The 15,420-nt window shown below is 33.0% G+C and overlaps 1 protein-coding gene across 1 annotated transcript in view; it reads right to left on the reverse strand.

Moving 5' to 3' along the window:
- The window catches only part of LOC147808230 (uncharacterized), a 94,280-nt gene extending 80,193 nt beyond the window's left edge, over positions 1-14,087 (reverse strand). The window contains exons 1-3 of the mRNA XM_087166942.1: positions 13,688-14,087; positions 12,827-13,454; positions 11,443-12,709 (exon numbers count right to left, since the gene is read on the reverse strand). Coding sequence (XP_087023068.1) covers positions 11,443-12,709; positions 12,827-13,454; positions 13,688-14,087 — 2,295 coding nt within the window. The remainder of the gene's footprint in view (positions 1-11,442; positions 12,710-12,826; positions 13,455-13,687) is intronic.
- Between the last annotated feature and the right edge of the window lie 1,333 nt (positions 14,088-15,420).

Consider the following 15,420-nt stretch of genomic DNA (forward strand, 5'->3'; position numbering starts at 1 on the left):
AATTTAAACAAATAAAATAAATTAAAATAAATAAATAAATAAAAATTATACGAAATTTATCAGTCTATTAGCTATTTTTCGCTATTTCCCAAAGAAAAAATAGTTTTTTTTTTATATAGAGAACATTTGATTCACGTTAAAATGTCAAAAAATGTATTAAAAAAAATAATATGAAAAAAAGAAAAGATTTGAATGTCGACCGTCGCAGGGATTCGAAAACATAGCCCTCGGGACAACAAATCTAGCTTGCCACACAGCTTTAACAAAATTTATTTTGGCCCATTGGGGACCCACTAATCGGTCTATAAAAAAATGCTTCGGTACAATTGTTCCATACATTAAATTCTAATTTTGGGCGGAGTTTGAAATATATAGGCTAATATTATAGGGAGTTACGGGGAGCGATGTGTGCGTGTCTCCTGATATGATTCTGTTCCTTTTTCAGCCATTATTCGCTCTTTAACAAAGAAAAATATTTCTTTTCGCATATAAAACTTTTTATTCGCTTTAAAATATTGAAAAGAATTAAAACAAATAAAATAAATTAAAATAATTATATAAATTAAAATTATCCGAAATTTATCAGTATATTAGCTATTTATTGCTATTTCCCAAAGAAAAAATAATTTTTTTTTATATACAGAACACTTGATTCACGTTAAAATATCAAAAAATATATTTAAAGAAAAATTGAATGTCGACCGTCGCAAGGTTTCGAAACCATAGCCCCCGGGACAACAAATCTAACTTGCCACACAGCTTTTCCAACTGCGCCATGCTTCACATGCCTACCCCGCGAATATTTAGCTTAAGACACCTCCTCTCGGTTCGCAAACAAAACTTATTTTGGCCCATTGGGGACCCACTAATCGGTCTATAAAAAAATGCTTCGGTACAATTGTTCCATATATTAAATTCTAATTTTGGGCGGAGTTTGAAATTTATAGGCTAATATTATAAGGAGTTACGGGGAGTGATGTGTGCGTGCCTCCTGATATGACTTCTGTCCCTTTTTCAGCCATTATTCGCTCTTTGACAAAGAAAAATATTTCTTTTCACATATTGAACACGTTATTTGCTTTAAAATATTGAAAAAAATTTAAACAAATAAAATGAATTAAAATAAATAAATAAATAAAAATTATCCGAAATTTATCAGTTCATTAGGTATTATTCGCTATTTCCCAAAGAAAAAATAGTTTTTTTTTAATATACAGAACACTCTATTCACGTTAAAATATCAAAAAATATATTAAAAAAAGTAATATGAAAAAAAGAGAAAATTTGAATGTCGACCGTCGCAGGGTTTCGAAACAATAGCCTCGGGACAACAAATCTACCTTGCCAAACAGCTTTACCAACTGCGCCATGCTTCACATGCCTACCCCGCGAATATTTAGCTTAAGACACCTCCTCCCGGTTTGTAAACAAAACATATTTTAGCGCATTGTGGGCTCCTAATCGGCCTATAAAGAAATGCTTCGGTGCAACTGTTCCATACATTAAATTCTAATTTTTGGTGAAGTTTGAAATTTATAGGTTAATATTATAGGGAGTTACGGGGTGTGATGTGTGCGTGCCTCCTGCTATGACTTCTGTCCCTTTTTCAGCCATTATTCGCTCTTTAACAAAGAAAAATATTTCTTTTCACATATGGAACACTTTATTCGCTTTAAAATATTGAAAAGAATTTAAACAAATAAAATAAATTAAAATAAATAGATAAATAAAAATTATCCGAAATTTATCAGCATATTAGCAATTTATTTTTAATTCACCAAAGAAAAAATAGTTTTTTTTTATATACAGAACACTTGATTCACGTTAAAATATCAAAAAAAATATTAAAAAAAATAATATGAAGAATAAAAATTTGAATGTCGACCGTCGCAGGGTTTCGAAACCATAGCCCCCGGGACAACAAATCTAACTTAACACACAGCTTTAGCAACTGCGCCATGCTTCACATGCTTACTCTGGGAATATTTAGCTTAAGACACCTCCTCCCGGTTTGTAAACAAAACTTATTTTGGCCCATTGTGGGCCCACATATTGGTCTATAAAAAAATGCTTCGGTACAATTGTTCCATACATTAAATTCTAATTTTGGGCGGAGTTTGAAATTTTAAGGGAAATATTATAGGGAGTTACGGCGTGTGATGTGAGCGTGCCTCCTAATATGACTTCTGTCCCTTTTTCAGCCATTCTTCGCTCTTTAACAAAGAAAAATATTTCTTTTCACATATAGAACACTTTATTCGCTTTAAAATATTGAAAAGAATTTAAACAAATAAAATAAATTAAAATAAATAAAAATTATCCGAAAATTTATTTTGGCCCTTTAGGGGCCTACTAATCGGTCTATAAGAAAATGCTTCGGTACAATTGTTTCATACATTAAATTCTAATTTTGGGCGGAGTTTGAATTTTATAGGCTAATATTATAGGGAGTTACGGGGAGTGATGTGTGCGTGCCTCCAGATATGACTTCTGTCCCTTTTTCAGCCATTATTCGCTCTTTGACAAAGAAAAATATTTCTTTTCACATATTGAACACGTTATTTGCTTTAAAATATTGAAAAAAATTTAAACAAATAAAATGAATTAAAATAAATAAATAAATAAAAATTATCCGAAATTTATCAGTTCATTAGGTATTATTCGCTATTTCCCAAAGAAAAAATAGTTTTTTTTTAATATACAGAACACTCTATTCACGTTAAAATATCAAAAAATATATTAAAAAAAGTAATATGAAAAAAAGAGAAAATTTGAATGTCGACCGTCGCAGGGTTTCGAAACAATAGCCTCGGGACAACAAATCTACCTTGCCAAACAGCTTTACCAACTGCGCCATGCTTCACATGCCTACCCCGCGAATATTTAGCTTAAGACACCTCCTCCCGGTTTGTAAACAAAACATATTTTAGCGCATTGTGGGCTCCTAATCGGCCTATAAAGAAATGCTTCGGTGCAACTGTTCCATACATTAAATTCTAATTTTTGGTGAAGTTTGAAATTTATAGGTTAATATTATAGGGAGTTACGGGGTGTGATGTGTGCGTGCCTCCTGCTATGACTTCTGTCCCTTTTTCAGCCATTATTCGCTCTTTAACAAAGAAAAATATTTCTTTTCACATATGGAACACTTTATTCGCTTTAAAATATTGAAAAGAATTTAAACAAATAAAATAAATTAAAATAAATAGATAAATAAAAATTATCCGAAATTTATCAGCATATTAGCAATTTATTTTTAATTCACCAAAGAAAAAATAGTTTTTTTTTATATACAGAACACTTGATTCACGTTAAAATATCAAAAAAAATATTAAAAAAAATAATATGAAGAATAAAAATTTGAATGTCGACCGTCGCAGGGTTTCGAAACCATAGCCCCCGGGACAACAAATCTAACTTAACACACAGCTTTAGCAACTGCGCCATGCTTCACATGCTTACTCTGGGAATATTTAGCTTAAGACACCTCCTCCCGGTTTGTAAACAAAACTTATTTTGGCCCATTGTGGGCCCACATATTGGTCTATAAAAAAATGCTTCGGTACAATTGTTCCATACATTAAATTCTAATTTTGGGCGGAGTTTGAAATTTTAAGGGAAATATTATAGGGAGTTACGGCGTGTGATGTGAGCGTGCCTCCTAATATGACTTCTGTCCCTTTTTCAGCCATTCTTCGCTCTTTAACAAAGAAAAATATTTCTTTTCACATATAGAACACTTTATTCGCTTTAAAATATTGAAAAGAATTTAAACAAATAAAATAAATTAAAATAAATAAAAATTATCCGAAAATTTATTTTGGCCCTTTAGGGGCCTACTAATCGGTCTATAAGAAAATGCTTCGGTACAATTGTTTCATACATTAAATTCTAATTTTGGGCGGAGTTTGAATTTTATAGGCTAATATTATAGGGAGTTACGGGGAGTGATGTGTGCGTGCCTCCAGATATGACTTCTGTCCCTTTTTCAGCCATTATTCGCTCTTTGACAAAGAAAAATATTTCTTTTCACATATTGAACACGTTATTCGCTTTAAAATATAGAAAGGAATTTAAACAAATAAAATAAATTAAAATAAATAAAAATTATCCGAAATTTATCAGTATATTAGCTATTTATTGCTAATTCACCAACGAAAAAAAAATTATTTTTTTTTATATACAGAACACTTGATTCACGTTAAAATATCAAAAAATATATTTAAAAAAATAATATAAAAAAAAAAGAATTTGAATGTCGACCGTCGCAGGGTTTCGAAACCATAGCCCCCGGGACAACAAATCTAGCTTGCCACACAGCTTTAACAAAATTTATTTTGGCCCATTGGGGGAACACTAATCGGTCTATAAAAAAATGCTTCAGTACAATTGTTCCATACATTAAATTCTAATTTTGGGCGGAGTTTGAAATATATAGTCTAATATTATAGGGAGTTACGGGGAGCGATGTGTGCGTGTCTCCTGATATGACTTCTGTTCCTTTTTCAGCCATTATTCGCTCTTTAACAAAGAAAAATATTTCTTTTCGCATATAAAACTTTTTATTCGCTTTAAAATATTGAAAAGAATTAAAACAAATAAAATAAATTAAAATAATTATATAAATTAAAATTATCCGAAATTTATCAGTATATTAGCTATTTATTGCTATTTCCCAAAGAAAAAATATTTTTTTTTTATATACAGAACACTTGATTCACGTTAAAATATCAAAAAATATATTAAAAAAAAAATTGAATGTCGACCGTCGCAAGGTTTCGAAACCATAGCCCCCGGGACAACAAATCTAACTTGCCACACAGCTTTTCCAACTGCGCCATGCTTCACATGCCTACCCCGCGAATATTTAGCTTAAGACACCTCCTCCCAGTTTGTAAACAAAACATATTTTGGCCCATTGGGGGCCCACTAATCAGTCTATAAAAAAATGCTTCGGTACAATTGTTCCATACTTTAAATTCTAATTTTGGGCGGAGTTTGAAATTTATAGGCTTATATTATAGGGAGTTACGGGGTGTGATGTGTGTGTGACTCCTGATATGACTTCTGTCCCTTTTTTAGCCATTATTCGCTCTTTGACAAAGAAAAATATTTCTTTTCACATATATACACTTTATTCGCTTTAAAATATTGAAAAGAATTTAAACAAATAAAATAAACTAAAATAAATAAATAAATAAAAATTATCCGAAATTTATCAGTATATTTGCTATTTATTGCTATTTCCCAAAGAAAAAATTGTTTTTTTCTTTATACAGAACTCTTGATTCAAGTTAAAATATCAAAAAATATATTTAAAAAGATAATATGAAGAAAAAAAATTTGAATGTCGACTTTCGCAGGGTTCCGAAACCATAGCCCCCGGGGCCACAAATCTAACTTGCTACACAGCTTTACCAACTGCGCCATGCTTCACATGCCTACGCCGCGAATATTTCACATAAGACACCTCCTCCCGGTTTGTAAACAAAACTTATTTTGGTCCATTAGGGGCCCTCTAATCGGTCTATAAAAAAATGCTTTGGTGCAATTGTTCCATACAATAAAATCTAATTTTGGGCGGAGTTTGAAATTTAAAGGATAATATTATAGGGAGTTACGGGGTGTTATGTGAGTGCTTCCTGGTATGACTTTTGTCCTTTTTTCAGCCATTATTCACTCTTTAACAAAGAAAAATATTTCTTTTCACATATGGAACACTTTATTCGCTTTAAAATATTGAAAAGAATTTAAACAAATGAAATAAATGAAATCAAATAAATAAATAAAAAATTATCCGAAATTTATCAGTTTATTAGCTATTATTCGCTATTTCCCAAAGAAAAAATAGTTTTTTTTTATATACAGAACACTTGATTCACGTTAAAATATCAAAAAATATATTTAAAAAAATAATATGAAAAAAAGAAAAAATTTGAATGTCGACCGTCGCAGGGTTTCGAAACCATAGCCCCCGGGACAACAAACCTAACTTGCCAAACAGCTTTACCAACTGCGCCATGCTTCACATGCCTACCCCGCGAATATTTAGTTTAAGACACCTCCTCCCGGTTTGTAAACAAATCTTATTTTGGCTCATCGTGGGCCCACTAATCGGTCTATAAAAAAATGCTTCGGTACATTTGCTCCATACATTAAATTCTAATTTTGGGCGGAGTTTGAATTTTATAGGCTAATATTATAAGGAGTTACGGGGTGTGATGCGTGCGTGCCCCCTGATATGACTTCTGTCCCTTTTTCAGCCATTATTCGCTCTTTGACAAAGAAAAATATTTCCTTACACATATAGAACACTTTATTCGCTTTAAAATATTGAAAAGAATTAAAACAAATGAAATAAATTAAAATAAATAAATAAATAAAAATTATCCGAAATTTATCAGTTTATTAGCTAATTCTGGCTATTTCCCAAAGAAAAAATAGTTTTTTATTATATACAGAACACTTGATTCACGTTAAAATATCAAAAAATATATTAAAAAAAATAATACGAAAAAAAGAAAAAAATTGAATGTCGACAGTCGCAGGGGTTCGAAACCATAGCCCCCGGGACAACAAATCTATCTTGCTACACAGCTTTACCAACTGCGCCATGCTTTGCATACCTACCCCGCGAATATTTAGCTTAAGACACCTACTCCTGGTTTGTAAATAAAACTTATTTTGGCCCATTGGGGGCCCACTAATCGGTCTATAAAAAAATGCTTCGGTACATTTGCTCCATACATTAAATTTTAATTTAGGGCGGAGTTTGAAATTTAAAGATTAATATTATAGGGAGTTACGGGGTGTGATGTGCACGTGCCTCCTCATATGACTTCCGTCCCTTTTTCAGCCATTATTCGCTTTTTAACAAAGAAAAATATTTCTTTTAACATATGGAACACTTTATTCGCTTTAAAATATTGAAAAGAATTTAAACAAATGAAATAAACTAAAATAAATAACTAAATAAAAATTATCCGAAATTTATCAGGTTATTAGCTATTATTCACTATTTCCCAAAAAATAAATAGTTTTTTTTAATATACAGAACACTTGATTCACGTTAAAATATCAAAAAATATATTTATAAAAATAATATGAAAAAAGAAAAAATTTGGTCGACCTTCGCAGGGTCTCGAAACCATAGCCCCCGGGACAACAAATCTAACTTGCCAAACAGCTTTACCAACTGCGCCAGGCTTCACATGCCTACCCCGCGAATATTTAGTTTAAGGCACCTCCTCCTGGTTTGTAAACAAATCTTATTTTGGCCCATTGTGGGCCCACTAATCGGTCTATAAAAAAATGCTTCGGTACATTTGCTCCATACATTAAATTCTAATTTTGGGAGGAGTTTTGAAATTTATAGGTTAATATTATAGGGAGTTACGGGGTGTTATGTGTGCATGCCTCCTGATATGACTTCTGTCCCTTTTTCAGCCATTATTCACTCTTTAACAAAGAAAAATATTTCTTTTCTCATATGAAACACTTTATTCGCTGTAAAATAATGAAAAGAATTTAAACAAATAAAAAAAATTAAAATAAATAAATAAATAAGAATTATCCGGAATTTATGAGTTTATTAGCTATTCAGTATTATTCGCTATTTCCCGAAGAAAAAATAGCTTTTTTTTATATACAGAACACTTGATTCACGTTAAAATATCAAAAAATATATTAAAAAAAATAATATGAGAAAAAGAAAAAATTTGAATGTCGACCGTCGCAGGGTTTCGAATCCATAGCCCCCGGGACAACAAATCTAACTTGCCACACAGCTTTACCAACTGTGTCATGCTTCACATGCCTACCCCGCGAATATTTAGCTTAAGACACCTCCTCCCGGTTTGTAAACAAAATTTATTTTGGCCCATTGTGGGCCCACTAATCGGTCTATAAAAATTTTGCTTCGGTACATTTGCTCCATACATTAAATTTTAATTTAGGGCGGAGTTTGAAATTTAAAGATTAATATTATAGGGAGTTACGGGGTGTGATGTGCACGTGCCTCCTCATATGACTTCCGTCCCTTTTTCAGCCATTATTCGCTTTTTAACAAAGAAAAATATTTCTTTTAACATATGGAACACTTTATTCGCTTTAAAATATTGAAAAGAATTTAAACAAATGAAATAAACTAAAATAAATAACTAAATAAAAATTATCCGAAATTTATCAGGTTATTAGCTATTATTCACTATTTCCCAAAAAATAAATAGTTTTTTTTAATATACAGAACACTTGATTCACGTTAAAATATCAAAAAATATATTTATAAAAATAATATGAAAAAAGAAAAAATTTGGTCGACCTTCGCAGGGTCTCGAAACCATAGCCCCCGGGACAACAAATCTAACTTGCCAAACAGCTTTACCAACTGCGCCAGGCTTCACATGCCTACCCCGCGAATATTTAGTTTAAGGCACCTCCTCCTGGTTTGTAAACAAATCTTATTTTGGCCCATTGTGGGCCCACTAATCGGTCTATAAAAAAATGCTTCGGTACATTTGCTCCATACATTAAATTCTAATTTTGGGAGGAGTTTTGAAATTTATAGGTTAATATTATAGGGAGTTACGGGGTGTTATGTGTGCATGCCTCCTGATATGACTTCTGTCCCTTTTTCAGCCATTATTCACTCTTTAACAAAGAAAAATATTTCTTTTCTCATATGAAACACTTTATTCGCTGTAAAATAATGAAAAGAATTTAAACAAATAAAAAAAATTAAAATAAATAAATAAATAAGAATTATCCGGAATTTATGAGTTTATTAGCTATTCAGTATTATTCGCTATTTCCCGAAGAAAAAATAGCTTTTTTTTATATACAGAACACTTGATTCACGTTAAAATATCAAAAAATATATTAAAAAAAATAATATGAGAAAAAGAAAAAATTTGAATGTCGACCGTCGCAGGGTTTCGAATCCATAGCCCCCGGGACAACAAATCTAACTTGCCACACAGCTTTACCAACTGTGTCATGCTTCACATGCCTACCCCGCGAATATTTAGCTTAAGACACCTCCTCCCGGTTTGTAAACAAAATTTATTTTGGCCCATTGTGGGCCCACTAATCGGTCCATAAAAATTTTGCTTCGGTACATTTGCTCCATACATTAAATTTTAATTTAGGGCGGAGTTTGAAATTTAAAGATTAATATTATAGGGAGTTACGGGGTGTGATGTGCACGTGCCTCCTCATATGACTTCCGTCCCTTTTTCAGCCATTATTCGCTTTTTAACAAAGAAAAATATTTCTTTTCACATATGGAACACTTTATTCGCTTTAAAATATTGAAAAGAATTTAAACAAATGAAATAAGCTAAAATAAATAACTAAATAAAAATTATCCGAAATTTATCAGTTTATTAGCTAATTCTGGATATTTCCCAAAGAAAAAATAGTTTTTTATTATATACAGAACACTTGATTCACGTTAAAATATCAAAAAATATATTAAAAAAAATAATATGAAAAAAAGAAAAAATTTGAATGGCGACCGTCGGTGGGTTTCGAAACCATAGCCCCCGGTACAACAAATCTACCTTGCCACACAGCTTTACAGACTGCGTCATGCTTCTCATGCCTACCCCGCGAATATTTAGTTTAAGACACCTCCTCCCGGTTTGTAAACAAAATTTATTTTTGCCCAGTGTGGGTCCACTAATCGGTCTATAAAAAAAATGCTTCTGTGCAATTGTTCCATACATTAAATTCTAATTTTGGGCGGAGTTTGAAATTTATAGGTTAATATTATAGTGAGTTACGGGGTGTTATGTGTGCATGCCTCCTGATATGACTTCTGTCCCTTTTTCAGCCATTATTCACTCTTTAACAAAGAAAAATATTTCTTTTCTCATATGGAACACTTTATTCGCTGTAAAATAATGAAAAGAATTTAAACAAATAAAAAAAATTAAAATAAATAAATAAATAAGAATTATCCGAAATTTATCAGTTTATTAGCTATTCAGTATTATTCGCTATTTCCCGAAGAAAAAATAGTTTTTTTTTATATACAGAACACTTGATTAACGTTAAAATATCAAAAAATAGTTAAAAAAAATAATATGCGAAAAAGAAAAAATTTGAATGTCGACCGTCGCAGGGTTTCGAATCCATAGCCCCCGGGACAACAAATCTAACTTGCCACACAGCTTTACCAACTATGTCATGCTTCACATGCCTACCCCGCGAATATTTAGCTTAAGACACCTCCTCCCGGTTTGTAAACAAAATTTATTTTGGCCCATTGTGGGAAAAAATTTTGCTTCGGTACATTTGCTCCATACATTAAATTCTAATTTAGGGCGGAGTTTGAAATTTATAGGCTAATATTATAAGGAGTTACGGGGTGTTATGTGTGCATGCCTCCTGATATGACTTCTGTCCCTTTTTCAGCCATTATTCGCTCTTTGACAAAGAAAAATATTTCTTTTCACATATAGAACACTTTATTCGCTTTAAATAAATGAAAAGAATTTAAACAAATAAAATAAATTAAAATAAATAAATAAATAAGAATTATCCGAAATTTATCAGTTTATTAGCTATTCAGTATTATTCGCTATTTCCCGAAGAAAAAATAGTTTTTTATTATATACAGAACACTTGATTCACGTTAAAATATCAAAAAATATATTAAAAAAATAATATGAAAAAAAGAAAAAATTTGAATGGTGACCGTCGCTGGGTTTCGAAACCATAGCCCCCGGTACAACAAATCTACCTTGCCACACAGCTTTACCAACTGCGTCATGCTTCTCATGCCTACCCCGCGAATATTTAGTTTAAGACACCTCCTCCCGGTTTGTAAACAAAACTTATTTTGGCCCATTGTGGGTCCACTAATCGGTCTATAAAAAAATGCTTCGGTGCAATTGTTCCATACATTAAATTCTAATTTTGGGCAGAGTTTGAAATTTATCCTTCCTTCCTTCCTCACTGGCTCGACAGCCCAGGATGGGCCTTGGCCTTCTCCAGTAGTTTTTTCCAAGCTGTCCTTCTTTTGGCAATGGACTTCCAATTCTTTATTTTTAATATAGATAAATCTTTCTCCAGGGTATCTAACCATCTGAGATTTGGCCTGCCCCTTCTACGTGTTCCTGTCGGCCGGGCATCAAAAATCTTTTTCACAATACGGTCTTCTTCCATTCTTACTAAGTGGCCTGCCCATTTTATCTTTTGGACCTTAATGAATCTTATGATGTCTGGTTCATTATATGATCGATAGAGTTCTAAATTCGATCTTCTTAACCACTGACCGTTTTTATTAATTCCTCCAAAAATGCACCGTAATATCTTTCTCTCAAATATGCTCAGCATTTCTTCATCTGCACGAGTCAATGTCCATGTTTCACAAGCATATGTTAAAACTGACCTAATTAGGCCTTTAAATAATAACAGCTTTGTTTTTCTCTTGATTACATTTGATCTTAAAAACTTTCTTAATCCATAAAGGCACCTATTTGCTGCTGTGATTCTCTTTCGTATTTCTGCAGTTACATCGTTCCTGTTATTTATTTCAGAGCCTAAATACGTGAAGCTGTCCACTACCTCGAATGAATGTCCCCCAATTTTTAGATGGGTACTCCTGTGGGCTGTTTTAGTACAAGGCATATATTTCGTTTTATTTTCATTTATTTTTAGACCCATCTTCAGGGCCTCTTTCTCTAAAGAAATAAAGGCCTCTTCAAGTGCTCTTGGTGTTCGAGCAATAATTCCTATATCGTCAGCAAAAGCCAACAATTGTATTGACTTATTAAATATAGTTCCTCTGTTATTGATTTTTGAATCTCTTATTACCTTTTCTAATGCTAGATTAAAGAGGAGACAGGCTAAAGAATCTCCCTGTCGCACACCATTTTTTATTTCTAATGGCTCTGATAAACAATTCTGTATTTTTACCATGATTTTAGTTTCACTTAGTGTTAGGTTAATCAATCTCACCAGTTTTTCTGGTATTTTAAATTCTCTCATTGCCATGATCAGAGCTTTTCTGTTAATACTATCATAGGCGGTTTTAAAGTCAATGAACAGGTTGTGCAAATCAATTCCAAATTCTCTCGTTTTCTCCAATATCTGCCGAATGGTAAAAATTTGCTCAGTAGTTGATCTTCCCCTTCTAAAACCACTTTGATACTCTCCTATTATTCCCTCTGAAAACATAGTAAGTCTATTGAATAAAATATTTGAGAATACCTTATAGCTCGTGCAAAGTAAGTTAATTCCTCGATAGTTTGAGCATTCAAGAACATCTCCCTTTTTATGAATTACGCAAGTCAAACTAATTTTCCAATCCTCTGGGATTACTTCCCGTTCCCATATAATTAGTAATAGATCATATATTTTCTTCGCAACCTCCATTCCCCCACCTTTTATTAATTCAGATGGTATGGTGTCAGGGTCAGGAGCTTTATTGTTTTTTAATTTGTCAATTCCCATGATGACCTCTTCCAACGTTGGAGGTGTAACCATTTCTTGGTTATGCATCTGTGAATTGTCTATTGCTATCTCGTCTTCTTCCTCATCACCATTCAACAGATGGTCAAAGTGTTCATTCCATCTGTTCAGCACCTCTTCTCTATCGCTTAAGATCGTTCCTTCCCTGCTTCTGCAAGAGTTTGTTCTTGGCTTGAATTCCTTGCGACCCAAGTTTATTTCTCGAAAGAAAGCTCTGCTTTCCCTTGATCCCCTTAAATGTTCAACATTTTCAAAAAGATCTTCGAAAAATAATCTCTTTTTTTCTTTATGGATCTTCTTCTCTTCTCTTCTTGCTTCTTTATAAGCATTTTCAGCATTTCTTGCATGCCTTGAACTTATCATTCTTTTATAAGCCTCATTCTTTTTATAAGTTGCCATAAAACAATCATTGTCAAACCAGTCCTTTCTTCCGGTTCTCTCGATCTTTTCCACAACCTGGTCTCCTGTTTCGATAAGAGCTCTCTTAATAACATTCCATTCCCTGTTAACATCATCCCTTTCTGAAGAATCATCAGTCACTTCAAGCCTCCTTTCAATTTGTTCCTGGAACTTTCTTCTTGTAGTCTCTTTTTTTAGCTGTTCACCATCATATTTTTTCAGACGTTCTCCTAGAGCTTTACGAATATTTGATATTCTGGCTCTAACCTCTGCCAGAACTAGAAAATGATCGGAATCTATGTTTGCCCCACGATAAGATCTTACGTCCAGTATATCCGATTTGTGTCTTGAATCAATTAAAATATGGTCAATCTGGTTGTAAGTATTTCCATTAGGAGATTTCCAAGTCATTTTATGAATTCTTTTATGTTGGAACATTGTACTTGGTATGACCATATTATGATCTGTAGCAAAATCTATGAGTCTTTTTCCGTCGTCATTTGAAATATCATGAAGACTATACCCTCCAATCACTGGCCTGAACTCTTTTTCCACTCCAATTTTTGCATTTGCATCCCCTAGAAAGATTTTAACGTCATTTTTAGGACATGAATTATATAATCTATGTAGCTCCTCGTAAAAAAGCTCCTTTTCCGCGCCATCTTTGTCCTCTGTAGGAGCATGAAAGTTGATAAAACTGTAGTTAAAGAAAATGCCCTTTATCCTTATTTTGCATAGTCTAGGTGTCCTGCAATCAAAATCAATCAGAAGTGGTCTTATTCTCTTACTCAATATGAAACCAGTACCAAACATGTGTTTTCTCTATCACAGCTATAGACAACTGTATGATTTTTCTTTTCAATTATTCCCTCTCCTGTCCATCGAATTTCTTGCACAGCCAACAAATCAATTCTATAGCAGTCAACTTGTTCAATCAGCATTTGCAACCCCTTATTTCTATACAATGATCGAACATTCCACGATCCAATTCTCATATGCCTCAAACCATTTCCAGTCCGTTTCCTTAAAGTCAGCCCGGGTTTATTTTCTACTTGAGATTTCGTAACATGGAGTTTTTTACAGGGTGGGGTTGTTGGCCCCACGCCCAACCCCCAACCTGGAGGACCAGGGTGTTCCTCTTCGTCTGGTGTCTCCCCTCCGACCAGTCCGGCTTGGGTGACCCTGCCAGGAGCCGAAGCTCCCGCCGGCATAGCTCTCGGGATCAACAACACACACAAACCACAACACCACGTTAAGGTGGGAACACCATCGTGTGGGTTTGAAATTTATAGGCTAATAATATAGGGAGTTACGGGGTGAGATGTGTGCGTGCCTCCTGATATGACTTCTGTCCCTTTTTCAGTCATTATTCACTCTTTAACAAAGAAAAATATTTCTTTTCACATATAGAACACTTTATTCGCTTTAAAATATTGAAAAGAATTTAAACAAACAAAATAAATTTAAATAAATAAATAAATAAAAATTTTCCGAAATTTATCAGTTTATTAGCTATTATTCGCTATTTCCCAAAGAAAAAATAGTTTTTTTTATATACAGATCACTTGATTCACGATGAAATATCAAAAAACATATTAAAAAAAATAATATGAAAAGATTTGAATGTCGACCGTCGCAGGGTTTCGAAACCATAACAACCGGGACAACAAATCTAACTTGCCACACAGCATTACCAATTGCGCCATGCTTCACATGCCTACCCCGCGAAAATTTAGCTTAAGACATCTCCCCCCGGTTTGTAAACAAAACTTATTTTGGCCCATTGTGGGCCCACTGTTCGGTCTACAAAAAAATGCTTCGGTACATTTGTTGCATACATTAAATTCTAATTTTGGGCGGAGTTTGAAAATTATAGGCTAATAGTATAGGGAGTTACTGGGAGCGATGTGTGCGTGTCTCCTGATATGACTTCTGTCCCTTTTTCAGTCATTATTCGCTCTTTGACAAAGAAAAATATTTCCTTTCACATAAAGATCACTTTATTCGCTTTAAAATATTGAAAAGAATTTAAACAAATAAAATAAATTGAAAAAAATAAATAAATAAAAATTATTCGAAATTTATCTGTTTATTAGCTATTATTCGCTATTTCCAAAAGAAAAAATAGTCTTTTTTTATATACAGAACACTTGATTCACGTTGATATATCAAAAAATATATTAAAAAAAATAATATGAAGAAGAAAAAAAATTGGAATGTCGACCGTCGCAGGGTTTCGAAACCATAGCCCCCGGTACAACAAATCTAACTTGCCACACAGCTTTACCAACTGCGCCATGCTTCACATACCTACCCCGCGAATATTTAGCTTAAGACACCTCCTCCCAGTTTGTAAACAAAACATATTTTGGCCCATTGGGGGCCCACTAATCAGTCTATAAAAAAATGCTTCGGTACAATTGTTCCATACTTTAAATTCTAATTTTGGGCAGAGTTTGAAATTTATAGGCTTATATTATAGGGAGTTACGGGGTGTGATGTGTGTGTGACTCCTGATATGACTTCTGTCCCTTTTTTAGCCAT

The sequence above is a fragment of the Parasteatoda tepidariorum genome, chromosome 6, assembly GCF_982258835.1.
Source record: "Parasteatoda tepidariorum strain Cologne lab strain chromosome 6, Ptep-v5.0, whole genome shotgun sequence".
NCBI lineage: Eukaryota > Metazoa > Arthropoda > Arachnida > Araneae > Theridiidae > Parasteatoda > Parasteatoda tepidariorum.